The sequence below is a fragment of the Haliotis rufescens genome, unplaced genomic scaffold, assembly GCF_023055435.1.
Source record: "Haliotis rufescens isolate VD_foot unplaced genomic scaffold, xgHalRufe1.0.p SCAF_108, whole genome shotgun sequence".
NCBI lineage: Eukaryota > Metazoa > Mollusca > Gastropoda > Lepetellida > Haliotidae > Haliotis > Haliotis rufescens.
The window spans coordinates 689198-703816 of NW_025963789.1; the positions used below are offsets into that span (position 1 = coordinate 689198).

General features: G+C 39.2%; 1 protein-coding gene across 2 annotated transcripts in view; it reads right to left on the reverse strand.

The window, feature by feature from the left end:
* Positions 1 to 7175: 7175 nt before the first annotated feature.
* Positions 7176 to 14619, reverse strand: part of LOC124143382 (probable E3 ubiquitin-protein ligase HECTD2) — a 75325-nt gene continuing 67881 nt past the window's right edge. For both annotated transcript variants that reach the window (XM_048392065.1, XM_048392064.1), the window contains 7 exons: positions 14340 to 14501; positions 13547 to 13621; positions 11867 to 11954; positions 10863 to 10969; positions 10242 to 10357; positions 9119 to 9259; positions 7176 to 8132 (listed from right to left, as the gene is read on the reverse strand). In XM_048392065.1, the coding sequence (XP_048248022.1) occupies positions 8012 to 8132; positions 9119 to 9259; positions 10242 to 10357; positions 10863 to 10969; positions 11867 to 11954; positions 13547 to 13621; positions 14340 to 14501 (810 nt within the window). In that variant the 3' untranslated portion in view covers positions 7176 to 8011. The remainder of the gene's footprint in view (positions 8133 to 9118; positions 9260 to 10241; positions 10358 to 10862; positions 10970 to 11866; positions 11955 to 13546; positions 13622 to 14339; positions 14502 to 14619) is intronic.

The following is a 14619-nucleotide window of genomic DNA, read 5'->3' on the forward strand; positions in this document are numbered from 1 at the left end:
GACTTCAACATAATACATGTGGGGCTATGGATCTCCTTGCTGCAGCCACAAGGCACAGTATCAGCTTTCAACCAAACTGAGTACAGAGTCGGCCAGCCCGGTTAGTCGTGTGACAGCTACCACGCCTTGTTATCCTCAAACATGTCCATCCCAGCCCCGGCTAGCTCAGTGCTTTGGAGAGGCGGATCCAGCACTGCCAAAAAGGTGGGTGTGCACCTTACACCCAAGTCATGAAATGACCTGCCCGAGGGTACAGTTAACATGTAAGATGTCTGCAAGAAAGGGGTGTGTGCACAACCTGCACCCCTTCTCTGGATCCGCCAATGGCATGTCATAACACATACTTTAAACCTAATACATGCTACCGTAACATACTCATTTCACAAGATATCTGTGTAACACGCCGCTGTTATTTTAGTCTTCAACATATTTCTTTACTACTAATAAAATTAAGAACCACCTTATTCTTTCATATTACTAAAGCTGATCTCTAGCCATGACAGATTAACTATAGCAATATCAAAGAATGGTGGTCCTTAACTTTTTTTGAGTAGCATAATTTGAATCATTTGCTTGATTCCATATAAGATTAGCACGTAAGGTTTTAAACATACAGAAATGTAAAAACTTTGGAATGTCAAAAGTTCATTCCAATAGGCCGACATGTTACGAGAAAATCAGTAATGTAACAATTATATAATCAGAGGACCTTGTCACTTGAAAGAGGGTTGACACACTGTTTGATCCAAGGACTTCTAACAAAGATATTACAGCCATGTATGCCTAAGATAAAGAGGCTGGTCCATATTTTATGCTGGTCATTGTGTTGAATTTCTACAATAGTCTTGTCATTCAAATGACAAATGATAAATATTGCAATGTTTAGTTGAAGTTTCCATATCTATAACGCTAAAAAAAATAATAGTCTTGGTTCGTTCTCAGGCACTGCCCGCATCATCATATAGGTTCGTTTATATTTCCATTTTTAGAAAAAAGAAAAGAAAAAAAGTCCAACACCAGTCAAATACTGTTTGCTAGTATTTTACTCATCCAGGCATACATTTATGAAGGAAGGTCCTTTCCCAGGTTGATGGTACACAACTGTTTATTTGGTTACATACTAGTTGGAAGCAAAAAAAAAAGACACCGCCACCCGCACAATATTTTCAAAAACCATTGCCTGAGAACCAATTCTTTAATTTGTTTTAGCCTAAACCTATGCACCTAAAATCTGTACAGTGTCATGGTACCCGGAACTATTTCTCTGTGCCTAAACCTCTCTAATAAATGACAAGTTCCTCAGGAACAAATCACTGCAATGTCATCTTCAAACAGCTGCATCTCATGCCCGACTGTACAGAACACACAATAACACGGACTCAGGACACACACAAACACACATATATATGTATATATATATAAATAATAAATATTTATAGTCCTATTCAATAACCCACCAAACGTGTGAGTCAACGCATTCATTTCACATGTAAGTATGGTTGATATACACAACAGAGTTTATTTGCCCAGACTGCTCTGAACAAGTTGGACGGCTTCATTTGAGAGTTATCTCCCCTACTGGACTCCATTTAAGACCAATGTAGGTCACTTTACAACAAACTGTCTGAAATCTAACACTTGAATGTAGAGCTGCAACACTACACGATGTTGAGATCACATAGTTAATAGCTGAATAATGGGACTAAGCCAAAGATAACTAAAAAATATACTCCTGAAAAAAAGTAAGGGACCACTTGATTCTTTTCATATTACCGTAGGCACCCTTAATTATGGGCAATTAAATTCTGAAAAAAAAATATATCTGTCGTACATATAAACATTTCAGGCTCTCAGCATAAACCACAAAATGCGACGACTTCAGGTCACATGAAGTGGTCACGTGACTTGACCCAAGATGTCTGACAGTCAAAATACTTAGAATGAACTACGGTTATAACAAACAAAATTAGCGGTCCCTTAGAGTTCATTGTAACTAGATTACTGTATAGTAATATGAAAGAATCAGGTGGTGCTTTACTTCTTTCTAGTAGTATATGTTCACATCTACCTTTCATGTTTATAGTTTACATTGTATATAGGTACCCGGTAACTAGTTTCCATTTGTGATGATACATATTTCTTGTATATACCCTGGGTAATAGGTTATCACATCATTCCCATTGTATTGTATATTGTATATTGTATATTGTATATTGTATATCAGTCAAACCAGACCACCCCAGCAGAATATTCATTCTCAGTTGAAGGTCCAAAGCTTGGCACAAGATTTATAAAGATCTCAAAATGTATCCAAATCGTTGAATCTTTCTGCAGTCAAAACATCTCTTAAAAAATACTATTAAACTTGACACATTATTTTCCCATGTCAAGCGCAGAAAATAAGCTGTTCAAAATGGGTTAGAAGTTCAGCACTATATAAATATATGTATTATGATAACTATTATGATATTACTATTATTGCTGCTGTTAGGGACCGATGATTTCATATTCTTTGGAGGGGGGAGTGTGCCTGGGACTGTTTCAAAAGAACTAAACTGTTCCAGTGAGTGAGTGAGTGAAATTTAATGTCACATCAGCAATATTTCAGCCATATCGTGAAGATAAACTGTTCCAAAAAAATGCTTAAAAAATATCTTGATACTGTTGAAAAGAAATGAATTGTGCCACAAAAAAATATTGATGAAACATGTTTGTTTTATTTAAATATTTAGGATCATAGTTTTAATTAAAAATATACGTTTTTTTGCAGTTGTGGCTGAAAAAATATCCAGTCCCCTAGTCCAGACACTAGCCTCAACACACAATGTCTGTCCCACAATTTTGAGCATATAGGATCAAATCTGCTACTGCAAGGGCTGCATGTGATCCTGACCATTGTTCCTTTGTAATATATGCTGGGACTATGTTGTCAAATATCACAAACTACTACCAGTATGTATATATGTATAGAGACTGTACAATATGGTGACTGGTGTATTTTTCCTATATCCACTGTGATCACAATCTCCTGAAAGTTCACTGATTGGACGGATTGAGTCAAACAGACCTACAGGCCTTGTCATCTAGCTAGGTATATATACATTGTACATAGACAGTGGTAATGATTTGCACATTAACACTGTAGATATGAGCAAGTTACATCCAATATACATCAATACTGTTGGTGATAGTCTAGGAGAGCCTGTATTTACAACATCTGCACAATCAACAGAAGTGTGAACTACGAAGTGTCAAATAATGTGAGATTCAGAACCACTTACAACAAACAATACAAAAAGCATATGTAACATATATTATTTGTTTGTGATCTTAATGTGGCATTTTAGACACAAAGATGGGCATGCATTTCACAATCTGACTTGGTCACCAGATTGAAAAAAATAAATATCAACAAAACTTTTATCACCTGGGACCATAAGGTGGAAATAGCTGTATAGCTGATTCATCATTGATCCGATTGTTTGTTTTTTAACTCTGCATACAGTCTGGATCAGTTGACATCATGAGCATCGAACTACGTAATTGGGATACGATGCATCAACCAATTCAACGAGCGTGACCACCCGATTCCGTTAGTCGCCTCTTACGACAAGCATAGTCGCCTCTTACGACAAGCATGGGTTGCTGAAGACCATTTCTAACCTGGATCTTCACAGGTCAGTGAAAAGGTCCACGGTATTTATCATAATAGAATGGAGATATAAAAGGTAATGTGTAAAAGTGGTGTTAAAACCCAATTCAATCACCCTATTTCAATAGTCAAAGACAAGACAATATATCTCTTAATTCTCAATACATAATAAAGACTATAAAACAACACCTTTATGACTGGCCTCAATTACAATGGAACTACGGTTGGTAACTTCAAGCAAGTGCTGAAAGCCTGAACTTCAATTACCACGTAGCCAGGTACACAAGCTGATGACATTCGTGACCAACTCGCATTATTCTGGGACAAGCCGAATAGCGACTCGTGCCCCTCTCAAGGCCATTTTTGTGACCGGGTTCCATCTTAGCGCAAACGGGCATACCTAAAACAATTGTCAACTCAATGCGTAATGGTTCACATATATTTCTCCATTTATAACATATATTTCAGATGCATTTTAAAGCACATCAGGACATGCGGAATTATACAGTTTGATTGAACACATTTAACTGTGTCTTGGGTAAATATTTAGATGCAAGACATATGTAAAATCAAAAATTATTTCTGAGGGATTCTTTGACGAAGAACTTGAAATCATACGCGCATTCTGATTGGTTTGTCGTATTTTCATCGATAGAGGAGCGAGTCTTCTTGCAGGCTACAGGGAGGGGCGAGTGGTGACGAATGAAGCTGATGACTGACTGCCTTTCATGATATTACCCACATGACAAATCTTTGGTAGCGTAAGCCATGACAGTTAAAAGGTGAGATGAAGATGCTCTACACTTAACCCAAAATTTCGGACTTCATAGACTTCGATTCAGGGATATATTTCCACAGCAACTTGAATATGAAAGAAAGAAAAGAAAGAAACATGTAAATAAATTTAGAAATTGGCCCAAAAAATTGAAGCTAGCTTTGCATGTATCAGTTAGACTTAGCTTAGCTCATGTCTTTTTTATGCCTCCTATGTTGTCTTTGTCATTAATTTTTCCAAAAGATTGCTTTTGTTCAGCAAAGTCATTTTGCATTAAATCTGACTATAACTTGTGGGCACAACAAAATAGGCAGTCTCGAAAAAAATTCTTTTTTATGTACCGAGAATGATTCAAATATTTGTTTTTAAAGTTATCATTTCCACATATAGTTGTTATTGCACTTTCTTTGATATTTCAAACTGATAAATCAGAAGTTTATATGTCTTAAATCGAAGTCCATCACAATCCGTCACTACTTGCTTATGACTGATTACATCAAACATGACATCGAAAACAATAATTCCTAATATGACACATGATAATTAACTGGTCACATGACCATTGCTATGGATCACATGACAACATGACCACAGTCAGGTCACATGACCATACTTACTGATCACATGACAATAGCTACAGGTCACATGACCATAGTGTCAGATCACATGACAATATGTACAGATCACTTTCCCTTATGTACAGGTCATGAACATTTGTATTCTTTGATCCAAATACTGCTTGACTTTTAAACAAAATATATCAACTGCCATACAGTACTGCCAAACACTCACAGGCATATGCTACTACAGGACAACTGCTTCCAGTATCACACATTGTTATGTCTTTACTCTGGACTACAGTATTGACAGATTGCATGCTCAAAAATATTGCCTATGTTTATTGTACACCTTGTAAACATTTGCCTAAAAAGTTTGCTTTCTCAAATCATGATGGCATAATCTGAAACAAAACTGGATGATTCTGATAAAGAATATGTTCAAGTGGATAAAGCCTGACAATAGACTCAATAACTATGGGTAGCCTACATATTAGGACATGCTGCCAAAATTGAGGAAACAATTGTGTGAAAATAATTGTAAATAACAGTAAACTGTGTCAGTAGATGAATCTCTGTGTTGAAGTATTATTTCTGTGAAAACATCAAGTTGCAATTACATCTTGTCACTGACAATACAGAAAACAACAGTCCATATATATTTTAAAAAACACAAAACATTTCTGAGACCAGTGGTTGAATAATGATTTTAAAACCCAACAACACAGTCGAGCAGGTGAGCCATAAGTGTTGCCTGCCCATCTTTAAAGTTACCTGCCCACATTCAGACATTATAAATATTGTCAAATTGGAAAAAGTAAGAGACAGATTCAATTCAGTTGAAACAATGCAAACAATTGCTTGAGAATCTAGAAGGAGTTGTAATAAAACTTGAATACGTACGCAGTCCTAGAATGATCTGCCAGACAATCGGGCAGGTGGAGTAAAATGTCAAGCGGCCTCGCGAAACATGTTACCAGCCACGAGCAGGCTGATGATGTATGATTAGTCACATAAAAATATATTTGCCAGCTGAATTTGACAGTCTGATCGTAGCACTAAGACAATGAGAACCAATATCATAGACTTTAACCTTAGGGTTAAGATCACCTTCTCAAAGTGGAGCAGACAAGATACGTTTCTATTGACGAGTGATTAATGCAGACAGTAATTGGATCCAATTATTTCCAATTCCAAAATGAAGATTTATGGCACAAGATTTAGATATAAACAGGACAAGCATTCCATGCTCTGTTCCCCATAACTATCAGCCATGCATCCAATACTGTTGTTCCCATGAAAGCTCAGATACATCGAGCTTTTTGGAAAAGAAGGGGAGAATATGTGATTATTAACAGAAATTGAATGCAAATAGGAAACATGGCAATAAGGAGGTAAACATACCGTGTTTTCAATGTAGAGCTTGGTTATCTGTAGATTTAACTGTGTTAAATTGAATTTGGAACCAGATGCGCAGCTTGAGGTTTCAAATGTTAAATTTAGTGCAGTTAAATCTACAGGTAACCTAGCTCTACATTGAAAACACAGTATGTTTATCCCCATTCTGCCATGGATAAATAAAATGCGAACTCGTTGATGTTAGCAAATATATTGACTGAAGCGGCATGGGTTGAGTCCAGTGTTTTGAGTGGGTTGTCGATCTGAATTTCTGTATCACTGACAACAGCCATTGAACAAAATATGGCACTGTATATGCTCAAGCAGTTTGTTTACACCTTAATATTTCACTCAAACATATAAGCATGGCTGGTTGGTAAGCTAACATGAGGTTGGCACCCCTACCTATAACTGTAGCTATAATTATTTAAATATGCCTACCTACAATGACTGAAAAAAAGTAGTATTTTATTAATATTAGCTTCCTTGGTGACGCGGCCATCAAATCAGCTATATCAATCATAAGGGATTTATTGTGATTTGACAACCTCTGATTGACCAATCAATTACTCTGATTGAGTAATTTCCAAATTCATGCTAGAATTTGCATTTAGTAGTCCTGGTTGTACAATAGTTTTATTTTTGAGTATAGTGTTGTGATCTGTACTTAAAGTATACTCACTCACCAATTACATTTCCAAATATATAAATGTGTAGTATACATAAATTGGACTCTCCTGTCTTGTAACATTCATTATGGCCTCTAAGATGTTGTATATATCATAGTGGACTCTCCCAACTACAGGTGTTGTATACATGATAGTGGATTTGTCCAAATACATCATAATGAACTCTCCCTGGTGTTGTATTCATTATAGTGGACTCTCCCAGGAGTTCATACATCATTTTGGATTTGCCCAAATACATCCTAATGGACTCTCCAAGGTGTTGTATACATCATAGTGGACTCTCCCAGGTGTTGTATACATCCAAGTGGACTCTCCCAGGTGTTGTATACATCCTAATGGACTCTCCCAGGTTGTTGTATACATCATAGTGGACTCTCCCATGTGTTGTATACATCATAGTGGACTCTCCCAGGTGTTGTATACATCATAGTGGACTCTCCCAGGTGTTGTATACATCATAGTGGACTCTCCCAGGTGTTGTATACATCATAGTGGACTCTCCCAGGTGTTGTATACATCATAGTGGACTCTCCCAGGTGTTGTATACATCATAGTGGACTCTCCCAGGTGTTGTATACATCATAGTGGACTCTCCCAGGTTGTTGTATACATCTTAGTGGGCTCTCCCAGGTGTTGTATAGATCCTAATGGAGTCTCCCAGGTGTTGTATACTGCTAAAGCTGCATGGTTGACTGTCCAAGGTGTTGATTACATCAATGCTCAGTGTACATCTAGCTGCCCTTCAGGAGCGTTAAGTATGTCCATAGTGAAACATTCAATTTTCTCATATTATCTTCAGCACTGCAACAGGCATTGAGATACCAACAGAAATATCAGTCTCACAAGAGTCCACCAGCCTGCTTGTGATGGTCAGAAGAACACCACTGAAACAAGCAGTCCTTTGGATGGTCACACACAGATCCATGAAACCACTGTCACATCATTCTAGTCCAAATCCTTCAGCATTCTGAATGGCAGCAATCAGCTTCTGCTTGAGGACCTTCCGGGACTTGTAAGGAGGCAGCACCAACTGGTTAAAACAGGTGTGAGCCATCGGCAGTCTGGCAACAGACACAAGGAGGTGAATGGGACAAGTATCTACGACAACACTGGACCTAGTCAGGCCATTCCTGTACTGCTACAGTCAGGATCACAGATCGGGTCACATGGCAGTGGCGAATTAAGATGAATACATAAGTATACTGACACACTTTGAAAACACATATGTGATTTTTCGTAATAAACACCTATTGTAGCAATGGAATAAAAACAAGATGTATGTCTATGGTTCTAAACTAACTTCAATATTTTGAGGTGTCAATATACTGACACACTTTGGAAACACATATGTGATTTTTTGTAAGAGCTGTGTATTTAGGCATGAGAGTGAATGAGTGAGTATGGTTTTACACCGCTTTTAGCAATATTCCAGCAAAATCACAGCGGAGGGCACACATATGAGCTTCACACATTGTACCCATGTCGAGAATCGAACCCGGGTCTTCAGCGTGACGAGCGAATGCTTTAACCACTAGGCTACCCCACCGCCCCTTTAGGCATGAGATCACCCAACAATGAGATCATCCAATGTCCTCACTCAGGTTTTAATCTCATTCAATGTATTTTGATATATAGGCTTGAGCACAAAACACATCATGTCTGATGTGTGTTAAAGGTGATTATGAGATTTCATTGTGTGTCAGTATACAGTCAAGTCATGTTTATCTTACCCTCTGGTGACTCATTAAACTGACAATCGACTTTATCAGACACTAATGATGGAAACCAATTAATTCAGTGCAATAAAACCAAATACTTGCTGTATAATGATACATGCAGAAATTGGTAAGGTACATCCAAAAATAACATTTTCAATATGGCTGCCGGAATACGGATCAGAATTCTGTGAGCACATTTTTTAGAGGCCTGGGATCATTCACACAAGATTCATCTCCAAAGACGTTGCAGTCTCAGAGGAGATTCAAAAAAGGCAAAGTTAACAATGAATGTACAGATGGACACAGGCCACAACATAAGCAGCACTTACAGATCAGTTCCAGAGATCCTAGAGATCTTGAACTGCATCTCCTGGGTTCCACCAATGGGAATCCGGTCACTTCCTGTGGCAAACAGCAGCAGCTTCTTCTGCAGTTCCATGGGCATACCATTCACCATGTCCCAGAAGTACCTGCCAACACACAGTCAACTGTAGTCAGTGAACAAACACATACCTGGATGGCAAACATCCACCTCAAGCTACCAAGTACTCTGTGTACACAGGTAAATGTAGCCTGATTGTCAGCTCCTGAGGAGTCTAGGGAGGGTATACAGACCTGATTGTCAGCTCCTGAGGAGTCAAGAGAGGGTATACAGACCTGATTGTCGGCTCCTGAGGAGTCAATAGAGGCTATACAGACCTGATCGTCAGCTCCTGAGGAGTCAAGAGAGGGTATACAGACCTGATTGTCAGCTCCTGAGGAGTCAAGAGAGGGTATACAGACCGATTGTCGGCTCCTGAGGAGTCCAGAGTGGGTATACAGACCTGATTGTCAGCTCCTGAGGAGTCAAGAGAGGGGACACAGACCTGATTGTCAGCTCCTGAGGAGTCCAGAGAGGGTATACAGACCTGATTGTCGGCTCCTGAGGAGTCAAGGGAGGGTATACAGACCTGATTGTCAGCTCCTGAGGAGTCTAGAGAGGGTATACAGACCTGATTGTCGGCTCCTGAGGAGTCAAGGGAGGGTATACAGACCTGATTGTCGGCTCCTGAGGAGTCAAGAGGGGGTATACAGACCTGATTGTTGGCTCCTGAGGAGTCAAGAGAGGGCATACAGACCTGATTGTCAGCTCCTGAGGAGTCCATGGAGGGTATACAGACCTGATTGTCAGCTCCTGAGGAGTCCAGGGAGGGTATACAGATCTGATTGTCAGCTCCTGAGGAGTCTAGAGAGGGTATACAGACCTGATTGTCAGCTCCTGAGGAGTCCAGGGAGGGTATTCAGACCTGATTGTCTGATCCTGAGGAGTCCAGAGCTGGTACACAGACCTGATTGTCAGCTCCTGACAATAGCACGATCGCAAGGTTCTGGTTAGGTAAAATAGTTCAGCCTCTGAGACAGCTTTGAGGAAAGGGGACCCTGATTGTTTGTTCAGAGTGTTACAGTACTGACCTAATTGTCTGATCCTGAGGACTGTAACCTTCATACATTGTCACCTTCTTGAGGTCATTGATGTTGATGGTCGGGCTGCCACACACCAACATTTCCACCTCTTCAGGCCGCAACATCTACAACAGCAGTGTGTGAGGTTACGGTGCAAACAATTCTTTTTTGTATTTTTGAACACTAGGGCTGGGACTGGTAACTCGGGTTCTCAGGTCAGGTGGTTCTTGAATAGGATCTAGGACTACCCGGACCCTTGATATATTGTTTTATGACAACGACTCACTATAGCTCAGTGGTTACACTTCAAGACGCTAAAGTTTGCATTTCTTTCTGACGATGAACACATTCCTTTGACTTGTATATGGGTGAGTAGAGATAAAGCTTCAGTCAACTTCCGTGTACGCATGATCTGATCGTTTGATACATGTATCTAAGTAGTTTTTGCCAGGGCTGTGGTAAAACAATTCCCAATCAGACATTTCGTTCCAAACTCTTGAGACCTTCAGTGGGTACCCGGGTAGGGTCGGGTACCCCAGTAATAAATTTGGACTCGTTCCAGCCCTATTGAACACGCCTTCGTGTAAACTCACTATAATATTTGACAGAGTGCAGATAGGGCGTACTTACAATTAGTGCATTTGATGCACACACACTGTGAAATCCATGGTAGAATGCTTGGAATTGTGGGTACACTGACTTGTTGAGAATGAATTCCACATAGAGCTGAACATACTCTGTAGAATACAAGATGTTGGTCGGAAATTTCATATTCAAACATATTCTGGTACTTTAGACACTAAATACATTCATATATATTCAGACAAGAAATAAGATACACATTCACACTTTTAGACACATTTTAACAGTTAAATCTTACAAAGGTTAACTATTTTAGAAATTGGTCAGAGGTGCATTCAATGAAATAAGGAAGAACGAAGAAATAAGTCCTCTGCTCACCATTGGCCAGTAATCAGTGAAATACAAGTCATCTGTACAAAGCACAAACTGTATTCAACGTAATAAGCGCCCCACACTGATAAGTGCCAACGGCGATATTTGCTAATATATTGGCTACTGAACAATCCCAATTAGCACCCCTTCCAACTGATCAATGAACACAAGACTTATTTCTTCGTGTATAACACGCACTCGTGTGTTATATGCACCCTTAATTATGCGCAATTAAATTCTGGAAAATATATCTGTCGTGTATGATACGCACATACTTTTCGTTTGTATAATTTCAGGCTGTCAGCATAAACTACGAAATTTACAATCTTTCAACTCTGTTTTTTCTCTCACCAAAATTATATTCTAATAAGAGCCCCCTTTTTTCTAATTTTGAGAGTGCCCCGACGCTTATTACATCGAATACGGTATGTTAGTTATAACTATGATATAATATCATGTATTCTAAATTCCAATTTGGAAATTTTAACAAACATTTGCTTCAGACTTGGGGATGAATATTGCCAAGTAATCTGTATGTATGTAGATGTTGGCCAATGGGTGGAGGGGTTGAGAAGAATTCTCTTTGTTAAACGTTGTTGATAAAAAAGAATTGGTGGGATGAGTGGACCTGGGCGCCTGCTCCTACAGGCCTGACATCAGATGCTAACAGCGACACTGACCTTTCCTGTTCTCCTTGGTGACTGCGATGTTGTCTCCATTGGGCTTCAGCAGCACTGTCTTCATTGACCCATACTCACTGCTGGACACCTGTCACACACACAACCAGACCAAATTTGGATATGTGACTACAAAAAATAGTGGCTCACCAGAAACTACACTCGCCCCTTTCCGTAACCTACAAGAAGACTCGTCCCCCCTATCGATGAATGTTACGTGCGAAAATACGACAAACCAATCAGAATGCGTGTATGATTCTTCGTCAAAGAATCCCTCAGGAATAACTTTTGATTTTACATGTCAATTTCAATGTATAGTCCAATCAACTATAAGTAATTGTCACTAGGCCAAAAATGTACTGAGAAGTGTAGAATGTTTTATTGGTTTGTTTGTTTGTTGTTTAACGCTGCGCTCAGCAATATTCCAGTTACAGTAAACTACGGTTATAACGAACTCAAAGGGACCACTAATTTTAATTGATTGTAACTGTAGTTCGCTATAAGCAAATGTATGGAATATATACAGCAATAGACAGGACCAAAAAAATAGTTCGTTATATCCGTCAGTTCATTATAAGCATGTTCGTTATAACCGTACTTTACTGTAAATGATGGCTGTCTGGACCAGACAATCCAGTGATTGATATCATGAGCATCAATCCATACAAATGGGATACAATGACATGCATCAACCAAGTCAACGAGCCTGACCACCTCTTACGACAAGCATTGTCGCCTTTTATGGCAAGCATGGGTTGCTGAAGACCTATTCTACCCTGGACCTTCACGGGTTAGAAATGCAGAAGGGTATATAATTTCTGGGTAACTATTATCAAGAAGGGTTATTTTCATTCACATTTAACCCAGTTTGTTTTGTACCACTTGATCTCCCACAACAAATATAACTTGTAATGTACATGGTCAGGGTTGATTTAGCTATATAAAACATGCACCAATGCATCCTATTGTTGAAAAATGCAACCTAACATTTATGTCTACATGCATGCAAGTGCATTTAAAAACTTAAGTCTGACTAACCGTTACTTGTCCACATAAAACTGATCTTTGGACACACTCAATACCTTTAAACTAAATTTACCACATGACATCACAAATCCCTGTGTTATGTGTAGTTAGTCACACTTTCTTGTGCATGACACCATGAAACCGTGGACACTTGTTACAGTAATGCATCATTAATTTATACGACTCTGGCAGCGGACCCACCTTTATCAGCTTTGATAAACTTATGGAACCAGGGTGACGTTGTACAAAGTAATCTTAGTGCTAAGGTGATTGTGACTCCCATACCTTAACATAGACTTCTGACAGTCGTAGCGCTAAGGATGTTTGAACAACGGTACCCAGGGTGCAACCTGGTTTTGTTTGGTGCGACTTGGTTTTCATGTCAACATGCATCTGAGGCAGGTTAAATCAAGTGCCTTAAATCGAGCCCTGATGGTTTATAAGCACCTCCCTTTGTCAATATTCTTAGCATAAATATTATGATCAATATATGATCATAATTCCCAGGTCAGTTTATAATAAATCATTGTCATTTTTAGGGAAAGGAGCAAACATCAGGTACAACAAAAAGATTTGAAGCTTCCTGATGAGACCGTATCATATTTTATATATTTTTGAAAAGTTAAACCAAGATGGCTGCCAGTCACATCTGCTCACCTCAAATGTAAGACAGAAATCCTCCTCCACATCCTCCTCATACTCCATCAAGTCCTTCAAGCCTTTCGCCACCTCCTGCACACAAGACACAACAAAACCTGTTTTTTAGAATTCATACAGTCCATTTCATGTTTTGTCCCACCAGTTCTGATATCTCAAGAAATCAACTCTTCTCAAAGTCTATTGTAATATGATGTTATGTTCAGCATTTGCCTGTGTCTAAAGGGTGCACAGGTGACCAGTCGCCTAAGGTGCTGCAATTTTCTGCAAGGAAAACTATGATTGTGGTCTTGAATACTAGTCTTGCCTTGATTATGTCAGGACCATACCCCTGCTTGAGGGTGTCATCAAAGCGGTAAATAACTTTGATGGTGCTGACAAACCGAGAAACATAATCGGGGCGAACGAAATTTGAACCTACAATCATAGGTTTCTGGCGTGCCGAAGGGACGCAACTCTGCACAGCGAATCGCGGCGCCTAAGACGACTGGGCCACCCGTGCCCCCTTTATTAACTTGAAGATCTGCATATCACTTCAGATTTTCCACCCACATTAAGCTCACATTACAACTGAAATACTGTTCAAAACTGCATTAAACCCAACTCTTACTCATTCACACTATAAAATGTATTCCATTTATACAACATAAAATTATATGAGTATTCTTAAAATAATGAGATTACACTTGTGTGATCATAACAAAGTTGCTTCAGATTCTTTTTGTCAATTAAGAGCCTTAAATTCTTTTATTGTCTTTCTGTAAAACATTCCATTCTGGTGATGTGTACTTACCGGTTTGACATGCATGAGGTCATCAACTGTGACTGTGGTGACGCCAACCGTGGCACGAGGATTGGAGAAGGGGACTACAGCGGGACTGAGCAGCTTCTTGTAGCAGCAGGGCGGGAAGCGGATGTCCAGGTTGATGGAGTTGTACACAGCCAGACCCATCAGCTTCACACGCTCAGGAAAATAGCAACACTCACACCAATGTTCTTAGACTTCTAGTTATAAACCATGATGTAGGTACAGCATTACGTTCAGCATTATCCATGTAACGTTCAAGGTGCGA